General features: G+C 41.2%; 1 protein-coding gene across 1 annotated transcript; it reads left to right on the forward strand.

Annotated features, from left to right (window-relative positions):
- Nucleotides 1-10,291: 10,291 nt before the first annotated feature.
- On the forward strand, nt 10,292-20,641 carry LOC134204176 (procathepsin L-like). The gene is made up of 3 exons (XM_062679005.1): nt 10,292-10,426; nt 10,496-10,648; nt 19,758-20,641. The coding sequence occupies exons 1-3, from the start codon at nt 10,319-10,321 to the stop codon at nt 20,235-20,237; spliced, it is 741 nt and encodes a 246-aa protein (XP_062534989.1). The 5' UTR covers nt 10,292-10,318; the 3' UTR covers nt 20,238-20,641.
- Nucleotides 20,642-22,720: the final 2,079 nt, after the last annotated feature.

Raw genomic sequence — 22,720 nt, forward strand, 5'->3', positions numbered from 1 at the left:
CTCTCCTGAAGCAGCTGGCTTCAAAAATGCCCCTCCTCGAGTCATTCGTATCCTTCGATGACTTATTTCGTCGATAAGGCTCATATGGTTTCGATTGTACAGTGGAACTGTCGAAGTATTCTTCAAAAATTAGATATTTTTAAATTTTTAGTTAACAAATTACAATGCGATCTGTCATAAGACGAGTTTAAACAATCCCATTGAATTCCACCACTTAATTGTATCCTGACAGATACGTATTTCGACCTCAACAGTAAGGCCGTCTTCAGTGTCTCGTACTTGACTCGACTTAAGTCGAAGTCGAAAAAACAGCACTTCTTCTATAGGGTCGATTTTGCTCCGATGTCAGGCATCGAAGCTGTCGCATGTCAGGTGACTATTCGAGGAAAAGACCTTAGTATTGCCTCGATATATCTTCCTCCAAACACCGCGATATCTCGTAGAGATCTCTCGCACATCTGCTCGGTTATGCCCGAGCCACGGTTGCTCTGGGGAGATTTTACCTCCCACGGAATAGGCTGGGGGGAACTGTACGACGACAACCGTTCATCAACGATATACAACCTCTGCGACGACTTTGATATGACATTTTTGAATACAGAAGAAGTTACACGATTGGCTCCTCCAGCAAGAGATAGCCGTCTAGATCTTTCCATTTGTTCGAGCTCATTATCGTTGGACTGTACTTGGAAGGTGGTCCAAGCTCCCCATGGTAGTGATCATTTGCCGATCGAAGTTTTAATTTCCAATGGACATAATCAATCCGCCTGTATCGACCTCTTATATGACCTCACAAAGCACATCGATTGGGGGAAATATGGGGAGGCCATCATTGATGGCGGGAACAGTAACAGTTTCTACCTCAGTTGGTTATTGATAGCGCTCACCATGCACAACGCCGACCGGTACCAGGAGCTTCGGTTCGTAGGAAACCATATACTCCGTGGTGGGACAACGCGTGCACACAGCTCTATCGTGTAAAATCCAACGTGTTTAAGAAATTTCTGAAACACGGATCGATCGTTCTTCACAAACAGTACATCGCGCTCGAGATCCAGTTCAAGAAGTTGGTCAAAGTGAAGTAACATGAATATTGGCGCACTTTTGTTGAAGGTTTATCGCGCGAGACCTCAATGAAAACTCTGTGGACCGTCGGGAGGAGAATGCGCAACGCGTCGTCCGTAAACGAAGATCGTGAAAGCTCGTCGCGGTGGATACTCGATTTTGCAAAGAAAGTTTGTCCGGATTCGGTGCCGGTGAAGCAAGTGTCAAAGTGAATGATGCTTTTGCTGACAGTGATGATATAGATTGGTCCTTTTCGATGATTAAATTCTCGCTTGCTCTCCTTTCATGTAACAATTCTGCTCCAGGGATGGATCGAATCAGGTTCAATTTACTCAAAAACCTCCGAGACGTCGCGAAGAGGCGCCTACTGAGCTTGTTCACCCAGTTACTGGAGTGTAACATTGTTCCGGATGATTGGAGGCAAGTGAGGGTGATAGCCATCCAAAAGCCTGGAAAACCCGCGTCGGATTGTAATTCGTATCGCCCCATCGCGATGTTGTCCTGTCTTCGGAAGCTGTTGGAGAAGATGATTCTCTTCTGGCTAGACGAATGGATTGAATCGAATGGTTTGTTGTTAGATACATAATTTGAATTCCGCAGGGGAAAAGGAACGAACGACTGTCTTGCGTTGCTTTCTTCAGAAATTCAGCTTACCTTCGCTAAAAAAGAGCAAATGGGCTCAGTGTTTTTGGACATTAAGGGGGCTTTTGATTCAGTTTGCGTCGATGTCTTATCCGACAAACTCCACGAGTGTGGACTTTCACCAATTTTGAACAACTATTTGTACAATTTGTTGTCAGAGAAGCGTATGCGTTTTTCTCATGGTGACTCGGCAACTTCACGAATTAGCTACATAGGTCTCCCTCAGGGCTCATGTTTAAGTTCCCTTCTTTACAATTTTTACGACAGAGATAGTGATGAATGTCTCATCCCAAATTGCTCTTTAAGACAGCCAACTGCAGTTGATCTGCAAGGACCGTTGTAAGATACTCTGGACAATTTGTCTACTTGTGCTTTAAAGCTGGGTATCGCATTCTCTCCGGAGAAAACTGAGATGGTTGTCTTTTCAAAAAAACATAAGCCGGCAAAGTTCCCGCTCCAACTGATGGGTAAGGCAATCACTCATAGCATGTCTTCTAAATACCTCGGGGTCTGGTTCGACTCGAAATGTACCTTTGAGAAGCACATTGTGTATCTGACACAAAAATGCCAGAAAAGAATCAAATTGATGCGAACGATAACGGGAACTTGGTGGGGAGCGCATCCCGAAGATCTTATCACGTTGTACCGAACAACAATTTTGTCGGTTCTCGAATACGGTAGTTTCTGCTTCCAGTCCGCGGCTAAAACACACATGCTGACGCTGTCTCCGTATCGCGTTGGGTTGTATGAATTCGACGATGAGTCTGGAAGTACTTGCGGTACTCGTTTTGCGGAATTATCGCTCCGGTTCCACATCCGCTGTGAGGTTCTCAATCCATTGGTCATTGACAACTTCGAGAAGCTGCTCGAACAAAATCCTCAATCTCGATTCATGAGTATTTACCATTGGTATATGACGCTGGAGGTAAGCCCATCTTCGGTTGACACCAATCGTGCTAATTTCTCAGACTCTTACAGTTCCTCTGTTATTTTTGATCTGTTCATGAAGCAGGAGGTTCATGGAATACCAGACTTTCTTCGAGCAGAGGTCATACCTCTATTATTTGCAAGCAAATACGGTCATGCCAGCGACGAGAAGCTTTTTTACTAACGGGTCAAAAATGGATTACTCCACTGGTTTCGGTGTTTTTATCGTTTTTCATAGCGCCTACTTTAAGCTGAAAGAGCCTAGTTCCGTGTATACCGCTGAGCTAGATGCTGTACACTATTCACTCGAGCATATTGCATCCCTACCTCTTGACCACTTCTTTATCTTCACCGACAGTCTAAGTACCCTGGAGGTTGTTCGGTCAATGAAATCTGTAAAGCACTCAGCGTATCTTCTAACCGGGATACGCAAGCTTTGAGCGCTTTATCAAAACGGTCATTCACAATCACCATCCATGGCTTGGGTCCCTTCTCATTGCTCGATCCCGGGAAATGAGAAAGCGGACTCTTTGGCTAAGGTGGGCGCCGTGAAAGGTGATATTTACGATCGGCAAATCACCTTCGATGAAATTTTCTCATCAGTTCGTTGGGAAACCTTGATCAGCTGGCTGCAGCAATGGATAAATGGGGAGCTGGATAGATGGCTGTATTCAATTCGCCTGCAGGTGTCGAAGCGTCCATGGTTCAAAAAATTGAATATAGGACGAGACTTCATTCGAACCATGTGTCGTCTAATGTCCAATCACTACACTTTAAACGCACATCTTTTCAGAGTGGGGCTCTTGGAAAGCAATCTCTGTGTTTGCGGCGAGGATTATCAGGACTTGCGACTAGAACCGCGGCTCCAGATCTGTATTAACTGAATATCTCCGAGGAAAACAACCAAAGCCTATTAATGAAGTGTTGGCGGGCCTCGATCTCGAATACATGTCCCTCGTCCACCAATTTGTGAAAGTTGCTGATGTAAGACTGTGATCTTAGTCTGCCCACCCCTTTGTCTGTCGTACCCCATAAGTGTCAGACACACTGACCGAAATAAGCTGTTATCTGAAAGACACTAAAAGATTTTGTTTCAAGCACTTCACTTTTATATCCACTGTTCTCAATTATTACCTTCAGCAAACTTTGAAGGATCTTTGAAAAAATGCTCAATTTGTTCGGAATTTTTAGTGCAAACTTCTTATGAAATGTATGGAAAATGTCCCCCCCCCCCCATTTTCACTTACGTGAAAGAGGAAAACCTATACTTACGCGAAGTAGGTGTTTTAGTGATAGTGATTTTTTTTTGAAAATAAGCACCTATGGACAAAGAAACCGTGATCCCCATGCTTTTACTCTTTCTAGTGCGAGCAGAATAAACCAGCTTAAGGGTTTTTCTTTTCAAGAAACCTTGAAGGACAATTGCTGGTTATGTACTTAGATTCAAATGGAGCCTTCCCAGATTCAAGCAAATGATGATGATGATGATGATGACGATGATACTTCCATCTATTGTACTGCCGTTCTACGCATAATTGTCCCATGTTACCTTTGATGAAAAAATCCAAACTCGAGTCAATTTGTTCACCAATTTATAAAATCGATTCGATCTTAAAATTTAACAAATATTTTTGGGATTTTATGAGCGTAGGCAACACTTTTCCGGGACATAAAACGAATCCCTACTTATTTAAACGGTTTTCAGCCTCTATCATTATCAGACAACAACTTTATTTTTTCAGTGGGACAAATTGACTCGAGTTTGAGATTTTTCATCAAGGGTAACATGGGACAATTATGCGTAGAAGGGCAGTGTAGCAAGGCACCAGCCGATAGCACTGGCCATATCTGACAAACGATTGATCATGATTATGCTATTGTTTGTATTTCATCAAACTCCTGTATGAAGGGCTAAAAATGGGTGGGGTGGTTCCATAAGCAGAAACACTTATGCGAATCCACGGGATGAATAGAGAATCTCCTTCCAGAAGAAAGTTCGTACATACATATTATAATCTAGCAATCGTTTCCCAGATTGACCCAATAGATGGGGAGAAGAGCCCGCCCTTTATCCACGAGATGTTAACAACAGGAAGTTGGCGATTCCACTCTTCCTATCCAAATCGCTTCAATCGGGTGCCCTGATGGTTATTTTTTTGGTATATGATCATATATTCAATATAATTTGGTAAATATATGAATATAAGGTACACTGGGGGAAGTGGAAAAGGAAATATCTATAGTGCATGTTTGAATTAGTGTAAAACCAGTTTTAATGATCTAAATGGGTTCAATCAAAATGGGCTATCAAAAACAGTCAATTTTGCACCAACTGTGCGGTAATTCATACCATTTTGGTCGCTTGAAATTTGTGGAAAGAGATTTAAAAATAAGGAGTTGTTTTTCCACTTAACCCAGTGGGATGGGGTAAGTGGAAAACCCATTTTACCTTGATCTTCAATTGTGATGAGTAGTTACATATAACTAAAATCAATACAATAATTGCTCTGAGTATCTTTTGTAGAATGATTTCATTACCTTAACGGAATAGATACTCAAAAAATTCTCGTAATAGCTAGGGAGGGTTGGTTTTGCCTTCTCGAACACTAAGTGAACGTAAAATCTATATGTTCGCCCCAAAGATGAACTTTTTATAGGAAAAAAGGGACTTACAGGGTTATAAACTAATCAACTTAGTTTAACGAATTGAGATGATGTCTGTATGTGCGTATTTGTATGTATGTGTGTGCGCAAAGCACCTTCAAAATTATCAGCTATTCTTAAGCACTTGTCCTTAACCAATTTGTTCGCAAAAAAATTGCATTCAACGGCGATACTTATTATGAATAAAAATTAATGTGAATTATAGAATATATTTACCTATCAGTGCTATTTTTAACTTTTTAATACATTTTTTTTTCATATGTAGAACATGTGAAAGGCATCAATACCGATAGGTGGATTAATCAGGCATTTTCTCATTTATATTGGTCCAATCACCACTGGAAACACAATGATAACAAAGAAGGAACATATTAAGATTCACAGCTATCGAAATAAACTCTGGGGGAAGAAAAAAATTGCGTTATTAGAGCATTATCCACTTCCCCCGCAGTGTTTGATACCAGGGGTAAGTGTAAAATCTTTGAATTATTTGCTTTCGTGGTACAAACCACTACAAATTGAATGGGATTAGTTTAATTGTATTGTAATAGTAACCTGTGATATAAATTCACTTGAAAAAGAGACAATTGGTGCAAATAAGAATTGATTTTATGAATGCAAAAATCAACTTTTAGCGAAACCTTAAATTACAGTTCAAGCGTTAACCGTGTTAGTGTATGTATTATACAAATTTCAACATAGTATTAGTGTGAGCATCAAAGCATATTCTTGCATAATGTTATGATGTGGTAAAAACTGTAAAGTATGTACAATTCCAATTTTTCGAGTCGATTTTTACACTTACCCCCTTTTTCCACTTCCCCCAGTGTACCTTAATGGAATTCTCTCACCAAGTTTCAATTCGCATGTCCTGGACGAGGGAGGACCTTTCATTAACACCAACTAGTTTTAGATCTACGGTGTCTTCAGAGATACCAATAGTTTGTCAAGAAATATCCTGGTTTGAATAGGGGAAAATTCATCTTGGTTCACAGATTGGAAAATAGACTTCTTGATTTTCGTGTTACTCCAAAATGGCAATTGGGTGAAAAATAGCTATCTAGTTTCAGGAGCCATTACTGCACTTACTGAAGCAGTATACACTTTGCTAGATTCGAAACGTAATGCTTCAACGAATTTAAGAATTATTTTACTTAAAAAAGAAAAAAAATAAAGCTAAAAAAATGTATATGAAAATAAGTATATTTATAAAACGAAGAACAATAAATACCATTATTAAACTTTGAGATATTATTTTGCCTAACAGAATTTCAAAAGCTATTTATTGCAATTAAAATAATAAAACTAATAACAATATTTTTTACAATTGATTTTGATTAAAAAGATAAAAACATCTCAAACTTTTGAGTTTTAGTTTAGTTCATTCCAAAATATCCTTCCAACGTTACAATCTCGTTTACTTTTTGTTGCAGATAACGGAAGATCATCTGGAATATTACTTCCCGAGCAGCATAAGTCAGTCAACAATGGTTACATCAACATGTTTGTGACTGAATCTGGTCACATATGAGTTGCAGTAACCTACGTGGAACCTGGAACATGCGTGCTGCTAGGGTTTACATGCAACATATGGGATGGTGGTCGCTCGGAACTCCTCACACTCCAGCTTGTTGCCATTCTCGTGGATGGGGCATAACCCTTTCGCAGCGCTACGATGCAGAATGTACGTCTCTTTTGTAGTTTAACAAACCGAGCCTCCAAACGCTAGTCTCTTTTCGTCACTGTGGTCTTCACTGATTGTTCCGATCCGTATTCTATTGTTGATCAGTTTTCTAAGGCTGGCTTGTAGAACCTGAGATCAATCCCTTAAATTTCCGGAAGACCATTCCTCCTGAATTGCCAGGGACCGGACCATATTAAACAGTTTTGCTTAGATTCCCTCGCTGGCACTCGGTGAGGGGCCATCAAATCTGGTCTGTTCCGATTTCCACCCAACACCAGGACTGAGGACTTTATGCGGCTCACGGTCGTTTTGGTAGCTCCTGCTTACAGAGATATGCTGCTTCGTATAGTTCAACAGAGCCCATTGGTAAAACCCACCATATTCTAGGAATCCCCACGACTCGCGGTGGGCCGGGGAGGGGTCGTCAAGCCCTTGGGAATAGTTTCTACTGCCCCGCAGGATTGCAGGGTAATCGCAGCTAACAGCTAAAATCAGTACATTTAGTATTGCTTGCGTTATATCAATCATTGGTCTGGGACATCATTTAGATCTTGGGGAGCCTAGAAGCGGCGTCGATGACGGCTGTTTGACTGTACTCCAGCAGTCCCACATAGGAGTCACATCGAACTTACCCTCGTCGTGCAACGCTGTCTCAAGATGTTACGCATACTCAATGGCTCCACCCGGTTGTTTAAGTAGCCCTAGATCGTATCCAAGTCGGCCCTCAGTACCGTGCATTGTTGTAAACGGACAGTTTCGGGCGCATTTCAACCATCACCAGGCAGTGATCTGATGTCAGCATCACGAGAATTCTGACGTGAACAATTACGGAGAAGTCGATCAATCAGAAATAATCGATTTGTTGCTGGCACTTAGTCAACAATCAACCGCCGTTACTGAGGATCGGACGCTTTTGGTTTGTGGATATTTCAATCGAAAGACACTAAAAAATCACAAACTACATAAACAATTGTGCCATATTTTTAAGGTAACTTTCCCATTGGCCAACCACACTCTTTAGTTGCTCTTCGACACGTTTTTACTGACGAAAAAATTGCACTACTTTTTCCATCGCATGAAGTTTGTTCGTTTTATTGTTGAGCCTAGCCACGTTCTAGGCACTTGTACATATCAACAGCCCTCACGCTTCATCAGGGCACACAACTTCGAAGGTTTTCTGCAATAATCGTTGCCAAGTTCTAGGTTGCGAAGACTTTCAACGCCATCAAAACGTCGTCATATAGGAAATCCTAGAAAATTTCGGTACCCATCCGCAAATGCGCGCACTGGGGGTACCGAGAATCTAATAATAAATCCGCCAGATTTATGACAGCTCAGCAGACAAGCTTTTGGCTTCGACAAGGTGCAAACAAAGAATCGTACCGAATTTATTATGCTTCAATTCTTGGTAACTTACGACTTCCACGGTGTCTGTGTCAGCTCGATACAGTCGGTGAGTAGTGCGAAGATGATTTCTGTTCATTCAACAAATGCTTCAAGAGCCTTCTTTTATTGGCTTTGCGATACCAAACGACGACGGTGACGACGCGCCGTCGTTCGTTGGTGGCACATGGCAAGGTTAGCAATCACGAAGTGCAAACTTTGTGCGGCATAAAATCACTTTCGCCACCGTAGGTATGCACCCGTTCCCGTTGGTGGTGGCAGGAGTCGTGCCTCGCCAACAGTTAAAGTCACGGGAAAGTGTCAGCAACCAATGGAATCCGGTTCGTGATCCTTTGGCTTGTTGTATCAGGTGAATGTCTGCGACATTCAACTTGTTATTCTATTGGGGAATCGTTGCTTTTTAATTTGAAGCAATCGATCGAACGACAATCGTCAGAAGTCAATCATAGATTGAGGTTATAAGCTATAACAAATAAGATAATAAAGATGTGAAATATAACTATTTCAAACATTCAAATATGACAATTACTAGTTATAGCGAAAGCAAAAAACCGTAACGTAGTTGGTAAAAAAATCGATGACTTGAAAAATCAAGCCTAAACCTACCTTAACTGTCTAATATAATTGAAGCGGGAAATTTCGAAATAACTTCTCCAGATACTCCTGCTGTTGGATCTGCTTACGTTTTTTATCACTTCCGCATAGTTGTACGCTATACGGTAAAACTTTTTTTGAAAACTAACGAAAAATAAAGCTCCTACGACTTTTTACACAACTTTTTTTTATTTTATTTTTATTCCTTATTAAATAGAATTTCAGCCCGGGGCTGGCTCATCTCTTTATACGCAACTTTCTAGCATAGCAATAAGAAGGAATATATCAACGTTGCAGGCGATTTGATGACGATTTCATAGCAGGGCGAAGGGAAAATTACTATAAATAAAGCTATCTGCTGATTAAAAACAAATATATTTTATATAACTAATTCTAAACCATTGAATTATTGGTGAATTCCCAGTTAATTTACAAGTGTTGAGTTGACTTTCTTTGTACATTTACTAAGGATTACGAAATCAATCAAATCGTTAAGGTTGAAGTGTCCAAAATCATTTTCAAAATCGCCTCTGGTTTGCTAAGTTTTTAACAAAAGAGAATCAAATAACAACGTAAGCCAATAATTCTTCTACGTGCTTGAAGATATGATATTCAGAAGTACTGATTGTCTGCTTATTTAGTTTTTCCCACCCAAATCTCTCATGAACGTCCTAACGATTATTGATTGGAATAAAAAATTGGGCGGAATAACAAAAGCTCTTAACGGAATTGTTGGAAAATCTAATGAACTATATATTCAAGGCTGAGTAAACGATAATTTTTTTTTTTTTTATTTTTGCGCCAACTCAGGTTTAATGTATAACGATTTAAATGTGGTCTCGAACCGTTTAATGTTTTGATTTGAAAACGATTGCTGGTCTTCAAACGCTGCCTGTGCCAAACATTATTTCCAGAATTCCTATTGGATTTTTTTCATTTTCCAGATGACTCAAGATTCAGCGATCAATGAACATCTACAGAGATTTTATCTTACCGACTGTCCCCTCTATAATACTAAAGCAACTCAAAAGCCCATTCACTTCAGACCCTGGATGCGAACGATTAGAACGATGAATCGAGAATGTGACCAACGAACAACATCCTCTGCCCACCCATTGACCGTATCGGTTTGCCGTCAACGTTGTTATGATGAGCGAAGCAATTGTTTGCGATGGCACAATTATAAGTACACCTGCCAAAGTCGTCTACCCTGAGCATTCTGCGATCCAAGCGCAGTCAGTTCGTGGGATACGGTTTCGTTGAAACGCTCGTTCAATAAACGGTGCTGCCTGCGTTTTCTGTTGGAAGTCGGGCCGTGCGGGTGGTTAGTGCTGCAAAATGAAGAAACAGCTGATGTGGATCGTGTCGGTGATAGTGGTGATAGCTGCCGAGGGGTCCTCAGACGATAACGTTTATTCAAATATCACCAATTTTGAATCCTTTTTGGTATGATAAGTTTACAACGTTGTGTTAATTGGTGTTTCAATGGAAGGGTATTTTCGATTTCTATCGCAGGGCGTGTACGAGAAAAATTATAAGGCCAAGTACCGGATGGATAGAAGAAAACGGGCTTTCAAAAGGAATATGCAGGAAATTGAGGAGCACAATGCCATTCACGCGCAGGGCGGCAGTACATTTATAATGGGTGTCAACGATCTTGCTGATATGGTGAGTTAAGAAGTGATTTCGGAGGGTCTAATTGGCTGGCGATAGGCCAATGAAGAATGAAAAGGTATTGACGACGTACCTACGTGCATATGCACTAATGGGCTTTCAGAAGCTCAATGGTAGAACGCGCTGCTCCAAACAGATCATACTGGGTTGATTTCAAAGGTTACTGGTTACAAATTACAGTCCGGTGTAGAATTTTTTTCAATGGAAAGCTTTCCTTGATTTTTTAGGGGCACAGAAAACTCATACTTGACCACATAAAGTAACGACAGCCAAAATGGAAAATCGCCAATCGTAAATATTTTTGATGAATATTAAAGCTGCAATGTGGCAATGCTCCAGTTGTAGGATACAGTGCTCGTACATAAACAGATATTATTAGTTAGTTAGCTACGACGGAATAAACTAAATGAAAATATTGAATGTTTAGTGTATTGACTTTCTCGAACACCACGGTGTACCAAAAAAGACCACTCTAAAAAAATTGTCTAATAGATGGCCCTGTGTCCCGTAGTGTTATATAACAATTGATTCAGCTCGAAGACTTCAGGTAATGTCTTTCTACGTGCGTGCAGCAATTTTGATCGTTAAATGAATAGAACAGTTGATACCAATTTAGCTGTAGAAGTTGAATATATAAGTTCTTCAAAGCTTTCTGCAAGATTATTGCTTAAAGCTTTTGGATTATAGCCGGCTCTTAACTTGTGTTCTGAATGCAATTCCACAATTATTGATCAGCAGTTTTTGATGCCAGCTAATGCATGAACTTTTATATTTTATGGTATGCACAATGATACTCTGTGTCCAGAGAGGTCAAACATATTTCCAAACCATAAGGGCTCTTTGACCGGCCAGAAATGGATCAATCCATTTGTCAGGCTTCGTAATGTCATGTTATTACTGGGTATTCTATTTGAGGTCATTTATTGAACTAGAACTATATTATGGAAAAGAAAAATATTTTTCAACCAAGATTTTTGTTTTATTATCTTCGTCATGAGGTGCAAAACGGGATTGTTGGTCATATGGCTACCGCTTCTGCTTAATACGTAGGAGGTCGTAGATTCAATCCCAGGCCCGCTCCATTATCATGCACTATCACGCATTGCTTCTAGAACACATCTAGAAACTTCTTTGAAAATACTTTAAAATTCTAAAACTTCTTCAACAAATTTTTCATTTTTTTTTTTGAAAATTCCTCCAGTAAGTACATAAAAACATCATTCAAGAATTTACCCAAACAATTCTCCAGGGATTCAAACCAGAAATTTCCCTAATAAATCCCCCAACAATTGTTTCATGGAGCCTTTAAGAAATTCTTTTGGATTTTTCTACAAAAAATCCTCTGAAAGAAGAATACATTTGGAGGCAAAAATAAGTTATATGGGGGATGATGATTGAAGTTGTACTTTTAAGGTTGAAGTTTTTCGGCTATAGCAGTTTTAATAAACAGCAAATATGTTTTTTGCTCCAAAATTTCGGTTAGTCGCCGTGAGAGTATTTTCTTGGAGAATTTCTAGAAAACATTCTATGTCGATTCTAAAAGGAAAGTCCGGAAATGATTTCGGAGAAATTTTCGAAAGATTTTTTTTTGGCAAATTCTGTAGTATTAAACGCAAGAATTTCTGAAGGATTTTATTTTAAAATGTCAAGAAGAAACCCTGAAGGAGCTTCCAAAGAATTTCTAAATGATTTTCAAGTAGAACTCTTGTAAGAATTTTGGGAGAAATATCTGGAGTAATTTCCGAGTTGGTTTTCTGAACTATTTTTTGGAGAAATACCAGAACGAATTTCTTGTAGAATTCTCGGGAGCCAGATAAAATGTGAGTTAGTGAGGAATTCAAAGGAAATTTCAGGAGAGGAATTGAGGATTTATGAAAAGTTCTTGTAACGTGAAAAAATCTAAAGGAATTCTTATGTGCATTTATGAAGTAGGTCCTAGTGGAATTTCTTGCTAAACTTTTGAAACGACGAACTTTCGGAGGAACTCTTGAACAGACTTCCGGAGGAATTTCTGGATGAACTTGCGGAGGAATTCCTGGAGGAACTTCCGGAGGAATTGCTGTAAGAATTTTCGGAGGATTTCCTGGAAGAACTTCCGGAAGAATTGCAGGAGGAACATTCGGAAGAATTCCAGGAGAAACTTCCGGAGGAATTTCTGGAGGAACTTCCGGAAAAAATCCTGGAGGAACTTCCGGAGGAATTCCTGAAGGAACTTCCAGAGGAATTCCTGGAGGAACTTCCGGAGGAATTCCTGGATGAACTTCCGGAGGAATTCCTGAAGGAACTTCCGGAGGAGTTCCTGGAGGAACTTCCGGAGGAATTCCTGGAGGAATTTCCGGAGGAATTCCGGGAGGAATTTATGGAGGAATTCCTGGAGGAATTTCAGGAGGAATTCCTGGAGGAATTTCCGGAGGAATTCCTGAAGGATTTTCCCGAGGGATTCTTGGAGGAACTTCCGGAGGAATTCCTGGAGGAACTTCCGGAGGAATTCCTGGAGGAACTTCCGGAGGAATTCCTGGAGGAACTTCCGGAGGAATTCCTGGAGGAACTTCCGGAGGAATTCCTGGAGGAACTTCCGGAGGAATTCCTGGAGGAACTTCCGGAGGAATTCCTGGAGGAATTTCCGGAGGAATTCCTGGAGCAACTTCCGGAGGAATTCCTGGAAGAACATCCGGAAAAAATCCAGGAAAAACTTCCGGATGAATTCCTGAAGGAACTTTCGGAGAAATTCCTGGAGGAACTTCCGGAGAAATTCATGAAGGCACTTCCGGAGAAATTCCTGGAGGAACATTTGGAAAAATTCCTGGAGAAACTTCCGGATGAATTCCTGAAGGAACTTTCGGAGAAATTCATGGAGGTACTTCCGAAGAAATTCATGGAGGAACATCCGGAGAAATTCTTGGAGGAACTTCTAGAAGAATTCGTGGAAGAACTTTCGGAGGAATTCCTGGAAGAACTTTCGGAGGAATTCCTGGAAGAACTTCCGGAGGAATTCCTGGAAGAACTTTCGGAGGAATTCCAGGAGGAACTTCCAGAGGAATTCCTGGAGGAACTTGCGGAGAAATTCCTGGAGATACTTTTGGGTGAATTTGTGAACGAACCTCCGGAGGAATTCCTGGAGGAACTTTTGGAGAAATTCATGGAGCAACTTCCGGAGGAATTCCTGGAGGAACTTCCGGAGTAATTCCTGGAGGAACTTCCGGAGTAATTCCTGGAGGAACTTCCGGAGGAATTCCTGGAGGAACTTCCGGAGGAATTCCTGGAGGAACTTCCGGAGGAATTCCTGGAGGAACTTCCGGAGGAATTCCTGGAGGAACTTCCGGAGGAATTCCTGGGGGAAGTTCCGGAGGAATTCCTGGAGGAACTTCCGGAGGAATTCCTGGAGGAACTACCGGAGGAATGCCTGGAGGTACTTCCGGAGGAATTCCTGGAGGAACTTCCGGAGGAATTCCTGGAGGAACTTCCGGAGGGATTCCTGGAGGAACTTCCGGAGGAATTCCTGGAGGAACTTCCGGAGGATTTCCTGGAGGAACTTCCGGAGGAATTCCTGGAGGAACTTCCGGAGGAATTCCTGGAGGAACTTCCGGAGGAATTCCTGGAGGAACTTCCGGAGGAATTCCTGGAGGAACTTCCGGAGGAATTCCTGGAGGAACTTCCGAAGGAATTCCTGGAGGAACTTCCGGAGGAATTCCTGGAGGAACTTCCGGAGGAATTCCTGGAGGAACTTCCGGAGGAATTCCTGGAGGAACTTCCGGAGGAATTCCTGGAGGAACTTCCGGAGGAATTCCTGGAGGAACTTCCGGAGGAATTCCTGGAGGAACTTCCGGAGGAATTCCTGGAGGAACTTCCGGAGGAATTCCTGGAGGAACTTCCGGAGGAATTCCTGGAGGAACTTCCGGAGGAATTCCTGGAGGAACTTCCGAGGGAATTCCTGGAGGAACTTCCGGAGGAACTTCCGGAGGAATTCCCGGAGGAACTTCCGGAGGAATTCTTGGAGGAACTTCCGGAGGAATTCCTGGAGGAACTTCCGGAGGAATTCCTGGAGGAACTTCCGGAGGAATTCCTGGAGGAACTTCCGGAGGAATTCCTGGAGGAACTTCCGGAGGAATTCCTGGAGGAACTTCCGGAGGAATTCCTGGAGGAACTTCCGGAGGAATTCCTGGAGGAACTTCCGGAGGAATTTCTGGAGGAACTTCCGGAGGAATTCCTGGAGGAACTTCCGGAGGAATTCCTGGAGGAACTTCCGGAGGAATTCCTGGAGGAACTTCCGGAGGAATTCCTGGAGGAACTTCCGGAGGAATTCCTGGAGGAACTTCCGGAGGAATTCCTGGAGGAACTTCCGGAGGAATTCCTGGAGGAACTTCCGGAGGAATTCCTGGAGGAACTTCCGGAGGAATTCCTGGAGGAACTTCCGGAGGAATTCCTGGAGGAACTTCCGGTGGAATTCCTGGAGGAACTTCCGGAGGAATTCCTGGAGGAACTTCCGGAGGAATTCCTGGAGGAACTTCCGGAGGAATTCCTGGAGGAACTTCCGTAGGAATTCCTGGAGGAACCTCCGTAGGAATTCCTGGAGGAACTTCCGGAGGAATTCCTGGAGGAACTTCCGGAGGAATTCCTGGAGGAACTTCCGGAGGAATTCCTGGAGGAACTTCCGGAGGAATTCCTGGAGGAACTTCCAGAGGAATTCCTGGAGGAACTTCCGGAGGAATTCCTGGAGGAACTTCCGGAGGAATTCATGGAGGAACTTCCGGAGGAATTCCTGGAGGAACTTCGGAGGAATTCCTGGAGGAACTTCGGAGGAATTCCTGGAGGAACTTCCGGAGGAATTCCTGGAGGAACTTCCGGAGGAATTCCTGGAGGAACTTCCGGAGGAATTCCTGGAGGAACTTCCGGAGGAATTCCTGGAGGAACTTCCGGAGGAATTCCTGGAGGAACTTCCGGAGGAATTCCTGGAGGAACTTCCGGAGGAATTCCTGGAGGAACTTCCGGAGGAATTCCTGGAGGAACTTCCGGAGGAAGAATTCCTGGAGGAACTTCCGGAGGAAGAATTCCTGGAGGAACTTCCGGAGGAAGAATTCCTGGAGGAACTTCCGGAGGAAGAATTCCCGGAGGAACTTCCGGAGGAAGAATTCCCGGAGGAACTTCCGGAGGAAGAATTCCCGGAGGAACTTCCGGAGGAAGAATTCCCGGAGGAACTTCCGGAGGAAGAAGTTCCTGGAGGAACTTCCGGAGGAAGAATTCCTGGAGGAACTTCCGGAGGAAGAATTCCTGGAGGAACTTCCGGAGGAAGAATTCCTGGAGGAACTTCCGGAGGAAGAATTCCTGGAGGAACTTCCGGAGGAAGAATTCCTGGAGGAACTTCCGGAGGAAGAATTCCTGGAGGAACTTCCGGAGGAAGAATTCCTGGAGGAACTTCCGGAGGAAGAATTCCTGGAGGAACTTCCGGAGGAAGAATTCCTGGAGGAACTTCCGGAGGAAGAATTCCTGGAGGAACTTCCGGAGGAAGAATTCCTGGAGGAACTTCCGGAGGAAGAATTCCTGGAGAAACTTGCAGAAGAATTCCTGGAGGAACTTCCGGAGGAATTCCTGGAGAAATTTTCGGAGGAATTCCTGGAAGAACTTCCGGAGGAATTCCTGGAGGAACTTCCGGGGGAAATCCTGGAGGAACTTCCGGGGGAAATCCTGGAGGAACTTCCGGAGGAATTCCTGGAGGAACTTCCGGAGGAATTCCTGGAGGAACTTCCGGAGGAATTCCTGGAGGAACTTCCGGAGGAATTCCTGGAGGAACTTCCGGAGGAATTCCTGGAGGAACTTCCGGAGGAATTCCTGGAGGAACTTCCGGAGGAATTCCTGGAGGAACTTCCGGAGGAATTCCTGGAGGAACTTCCGGAGGAATTCCTGGAGGAACTTCCGGAGAAATTCCTGGAGAAACTTCCGTAGGAATTCCTGGAGGAACTTCCGGAGGAATTCCTGGAGGAACTTCCGGAGGAATTCCTGGAGGAACTTCCGGAGGAATTCCTGAAGGAACTTCCGGCGGAATTCTTGGTGGAACTTACGGAGGAATTGTTGGAGCGATTTTTTTGGTCCTCCCTGCTACTCACAGTCAGTAAACTTATTTTCAAATTTCAATCATCGATCACTCACGAGAGAGCAATCGCACCATCTATCGCACCAGCATAGGATTCTCACTCACGCAGGCTTTCACCGGGAAATTGGTTTGCGCGAAAAAAAGCCTGATAAGTGATTACAATTTTTTGCTCAATTCTCGATTAACTTTTCAAGAGGACCTAAGTAACATTCTTTTCGTGAATTTATTTGAGTACTGCAATCAAAAGCGTTCACACTGGTCTGTTGATTGCTATATTCAAATTATTTCATGAAAAAATGTTACTTAGGTCCTTTTGAAAAGTTAAGCGAGAGTTTCCGTGCCGCGAAAAGTAGATTTTGGACATTGTTTCATAAGGGCGAAAGTCGCAAACGTAAACATTGACTGTTTTTGGCAATTTTCTCATCAATTAGGACTGCTCCCAGCAAACAACCACAACCAGAAGAGCTCCTCACCTTTTACCTAATGGAAAAGAAACATACAGTAAGCTGGCCTCAATCTTTCTGGAATCAGCGGTCGATTTGCTCGTTTCCTCACTTCTTTCATGCCTTTTCGTGTCTTCACCAATGCCAACTAAAGTAGCCTTTGTGGGACATACAATCTAACCACTATAAACAGTCGATGTGGTTGTGTGGCTAGAGTGAGCCAAATCCAGCGTTATTTTTGTTGATGTCATAAGCTCAAATTCTGTTGCGATCATATATTTTTTATAATTTCACCGATAATTTTCACGAAAAATGAGTAAAGCATAATAAATAATGATGAAACAAAAAATAATGTGATGAGTGAAAGGTGTTTTTTGGAACATGTCGTCTAATCCAAAACAAGCATTACAAGTAAAACAACAAGGTTTTACCAAATCTAATCCAGAACCATTTCAAATCCAATCCTAATATAAATCAATTCTAATTCAGATCAAATCCCAATCCAAATAAAAACTAATCCATGTCTACGTAATTTACAATCAATCCAAATCCAAACCAAATCAAAACAAAATCCAATCCAAATCCAAAGCAATCCAATAAAATTCCAATCCAAATACAATCCGAATCGAATCCAAATTGTATCCAAATCCAATTCAATTCCAATCCAAATCCAAGCCAAATCCAATTGAAGTCCAATCCAAATCAATTTCAAATTCAATACAAATCTAATCCAAAACCAATCCAACTCCAATTCAAATCCAATTCAAATCCAATTCAATTCCAATCCAAATCCAATCCAAATCCAATTGAAGTCTAATCCAAATCAATTTCAAATCCAATACATATCTTATCCATATCCAATATGAATGCAATCAAATTCGAATCCAAATTCAATCCAAGTCCGATCTAATCCCAATCCAAATCCAATTCAAATTATAATTCAATCCAAATAGAATTCTTCGATCACGCATGTCGCATCCGTCAACGTGATCATTATGAGATGGTTGTTCGTACTTTCATTCTTACATTTTATGAAAATAAAAGCAACCGCAGACTGAAAAGAATTGAATAAAGCTTTGTTCACTTAAATACACTGAAAGAATTATACAAGGTTTATAGACATTTTAATAATCAAATGGTCATTCGTATTCACTACACCACAAACAATTAAAAACGATTCTTATTCAACACGAAAATAGCTGAATTTCGACTCATTAAAACGAAAAGTACGAACTCTGCTCAGACGCGAAGTATATAATTTACATCGTTTCACCCATTTGCTGAAAAAACTGTTTTACTCCTATATCAATTATTTTGAGCGTCCAAGAAGACCAACCGAGGTTCTGCATTTAGCTAATGGAGTGATTTGTAGTGCAAACAAATAAAACATTGCAAAAAACTCTCAGAAATGCATAATGTTTTGAGCAATGTACACAATATTCAGCATTCGTTTGGCCGGGAAAGTGCTTACCAAAAACAAAATATTTCGAAAACTTCACACATTTACTATTTTTGACATGTGGTGTCTTCCATTTGAAGATACATGGTTCGGTGTTTTGTCTACTTCAAAACGTACCCAAGTAGGAATAAAAAACGAAAGCATGCAGACAGTATACTAACATTTCTTAAGAACATCGTTTCTGGTATCACATGTTTGTAAAATAAACTTACTCTTAAAAGGGGTAATTCAAACATGGAGTCACTCGCTTCTTGAAATGCATAGGCCACTCCCATTATTTTACACAGTTTTGAACATTGCAGGTTTTCGCAAGAACGTATGCATGTCGTCACAAACACCACCACTAAGCTGTGGACGTAATGTTTGAATGGTTCCCTGGCCAAAAGTTTAGATGACAGAAACGGTAAACATGAGGAAAATTTACTCACAACCATCCCAAGTACACTACATTAAAACAATACAAATTTTGTAGTTTGGTCATGCAGTTTACCTTTGGTTAGACCAAACATCGTAAAAAACACCCACAGTTTTTTGTTGATTGCAAGGGCTGGGAAATGTTGACCAACAATATTGTTGAGATGTGGGCGAGAAAAATCTCAAGCCTCGATTTTGATACAATCGTTTCGGTAAATACATTGATGTCGGTTTTACTCACTCATTTACATAAAGCTGCGTGGAATCTTCGCAAATATTCTCGTGAATTGAATCGATTGAAAAGATATTGCATAATCAATGCAACGCAACGCGACATATCGCTTGATTGCTGCACTCCAGTTTTTACTTAACTTGTTTGCATTTTAACGCATAAAAAAGTTGCCTTCTCAATTTTAACAAGCTGATTTCAAGTTTCTTCGCCCTTTTTTCATGAAATGGATTTCTTGTAGTATCCAGTGAATGTCACATTATCTACAATTATGTATTGAAAACTTGAAAAATGTGTATTTTATTATACAAACATTGCAAGATCGTCTGCAATCTTGCATACCTACAATACAATTATATAGTTTGAGAACATATCGTTTTATATGCTGAACTAGAAATTGTTTATATAAGAGTAACTAGAATGTGAAAAGTAATGATATCTCACCAAATAAAATCTATTGCCATTTCCAGGACAGAAGCAGCTATCTGAAGAAGATGGTCCGCATGACGGACACGATCCATCGCCGCAAGATTGACGTTCAGTTCGCCGACGACATGGTCGAAGCCACCAGGCGCAAGAGAAGATTTGCGGACGCCGATGCCATAGTACAGGCCACTCAGAACCTCATGCCGGACAGTTTGGACTGGCGCGACAAGGGATACGTCACACCGGACATCAACCAGAAAACGTGTGGTTCCTGTTATGCTTTCAGTATAGCGCACGCCATCGATGGACAAATCATGCGCCGCATTGGACGGGTCGAGTTCGTCAGTCCGCAGCAGATTGTTGATTGTTCCACCAGTGCCGGCAATAAGGGATGTGCTGGAGGTTCGCTTAGGTACACGCTTCAGTATCTGCAGGGAAGTGGGGGTTGCATGCGGGATTCGGACTATCCTTACACTTCATCGGTAAGTATCGATCGTTCGACATCAAATTCTTTTTCAGCCTGAACAAAGCCAATGCAGTAGCAGTCGAAGGTTTCCCACGAAAAAAGGAGGAGGTAATCGTTTCCGCTTATCGTAATCAACAACATAAAATTCCAGCAGCTTCTAGGTAAGGCAGCACGAAGCAGAGGAATGATTTGTGACATGCAAGACACCTAACAAAATCGGTAACTAGTTTCGTGTAGTTCACACCCAACTAGCAGCTGTCCGGACCCTGATTTGCTTCGTTTCTACAAAAACAGCAACTAGGTAGGTATACGTCGTCAGTGGAGTTTCCCCAAAGGAGCAACTTTGTCGTGCTGCGAGTCATTCGATTTCGTTGGAGAATGACGAATACGAGTGGAAAATCATTCCTTTTTGGTAGTTTAGTGGAGCACAATAAACTGAAGTGATTTTCGTGGTAAATTGTTGTTTACACACCTGCCTTTCAGAGTCAAGGCAAAAGGTAATAGCATTGTTACTATGAATTGCTGTTGATGTATCTATCACTGTCTAATTTTTGTGAAATAAATGCGATGATGTGAAGAAATATAATCGGTTCAGTTTCGTATGTGGAAGAGAGTTGTTTGAGCTTTTTAATACGTTAGAGAATATCATATCATATCAATGAGCTATGCTCTGAAACTAAAATTAACGCAATAAAATGTTGCAAAAAAAAAAAACAAATAAAAAGAAGCCTTAAGGAACAAAAATAAAGTATCGTGTAGATCAGCACCAGGTCCGCTAACAATAATTTCGTGACCCACTGTAATGTAAGTAACACGCCTTATTGAAATAGCTAAAATAATCATGGCCAAATTTAGTACATTCAGCCTAGTTGAATGAACGAATAATGTGTTCCTCATATGCGCAATTAAGGCCGACGTTTTTATTAGCACGCAATATGTTCTGGTGAATTCGAAATTGATAACCAGAAAAACAAGCTAACATTATTTCCGCAGGTTAAGAGACTCCCACAAGACAAGCCCCACAAATGAGTTATCATGAAATGCTCTAAACTTGGAAAGTGATAGCACGTGGTTACGTTTGGTGACGATTTGATAGAATTTTTGTAGCCTCCCACAGCGGGTGTCTTCTTCTGCTTCTTCTTCATTGGCATTACATCCCCCACTGGGTCATTGTCGCCTTGCAACTTAGTGTTCTTTAAGCACTTCCACGGTTATTAACTTCGAGATTTCTAAGCCAAGTTACCATTTTGTGCATTCGTATATCATGAGACTAAAACGATGATACTGTTATGCCCAGGGAAGCATCTTACCGTGCATCTTACCGCACGGCTAAATAGGGCCCACGGCGGGTGTAGCAAGCTGAAAATGCGCGTTTTATATTACGTAGATTATGTTTTTGGAAGAAAATTTCATCAAAAAATTAATTAGGGTAACCGAAAAATGCGTCCAAATTTTGATACATTTTTTTAAATTTTCGTTGTGAGCTTCGTAGCCGTGCGGTTAGCGACGTCAATCGTCTAGACGCATGTGCTGTGGAGTGTGGGTTCGATTCCCGCCCTGGTAAGGAGAAAACTTTTCGAAAAGCGAAAAGTTCTCCACTGGTCCATTGGGTGTTGTGTAAAATGTCCTGTCCTTTGTCTCATGCTATATGTTAAGTGTTCAGTCTGTGCGACCTCTGGTAGAAAACGGTGATTCTGCAGAATCACATGTCTATATATAAACATATAGACATGTCTATATATATAAACTTGAGCCTTCATAAAAGTGATAGATCATAAAAATATAAGAAATTTATTTAAAATATATAAACTCTCTAACTTTAAGCGGTAATAAATTGTGACGAAATTTAAAAAAAATCGCTGAAAAAGTATAAGTATGTTCAGACAATTTTTTCCACAGAGTTTTCAATCAATTTTATGCCGTCAAAACTTTCACCAAATCGGATGCAAATATATAAAGCACATCACTTGATAACTGAAGGACAAAATATATGGCAGCTGTTTGATGAGCCACAATTTGCCTCAGTTCAAGATATGAAAACTGTAAAAAAGCACAAAAGGCTATTATAAAGTCGAATAACTTCTCTAAAATACCATCTGAACATGTAACATTTTTTTCAGGAAAACGTGTATGATGATGATGTAATTGTTCACTTTGTAGAACATTTCCAACAATAACATAAAACCGGACATATAGAACCCCCCCCAGAGATATTTTTTTTCTTTCTTTTTTTTCATGGTGGTTATAATGGCAGCTGTCCCTTGCTATTAATCTACACTGTACCCCGCCCATATTTGCTTCTATGAGCCTCCCGATTTTTTTTCGGACCCTCTCAAATTAATTTTTTTTTCAGAAATACCCCCCCACCCCACACCAATTTTCTGGCTACGCCACTGACACATTTTTTTTTAAATTTCACGACTCGTTACTCGTTAAAAGGTAGAGAGTTCTATACAGTATCTAGTATTTTTATGGTTTATCACTTTTATAGAGGCTCATTTTTTTTAACGGAAATAAAAAAAACCCTGTTTAATCCACCTA

This window comes from Armigeres subalbatus, unplaced genomic scaffold (genome assembly GCF_024139115.2).
Source record: "Armigeres subalbatus isolate Guangzhou_Male unplaced genomic scaffold, GZ_Asu_2 Contig435, whole genome shotgun sequence".
Classification (NCBI taxonomy): Eukaryota; Metazoa; Arthropoda; class Insecta; order Diptera; family Culicidae; genus Armigeres; species Armigeres subalbatus.

Excerpts from the sequence above, each read along its gene's own strand:
- LOC134204176 (XM_062679005.1), top strand. The coding sequence starts at position 10,319 with ATGAAGAAACAGCTGATGTGGATCGTGTCGGTGATAGTGGTGATAGCT. Across the intron at positions 10,427-10,495 it reads CCAATTTTGAATCCTTTTTG|GGCGTGTACGAGAAAAATTA; the intron begins GTATGATAAGTT and ends TTTCTATCGCAG. Across the intron at positions 10,649-19,757 it reads TCAACGATCTTGCTGATATG|GACAGAAGCAGCTATCTGAA; the intron begins GTGAGTTAAGAA and ends TGCCATTTCCAG.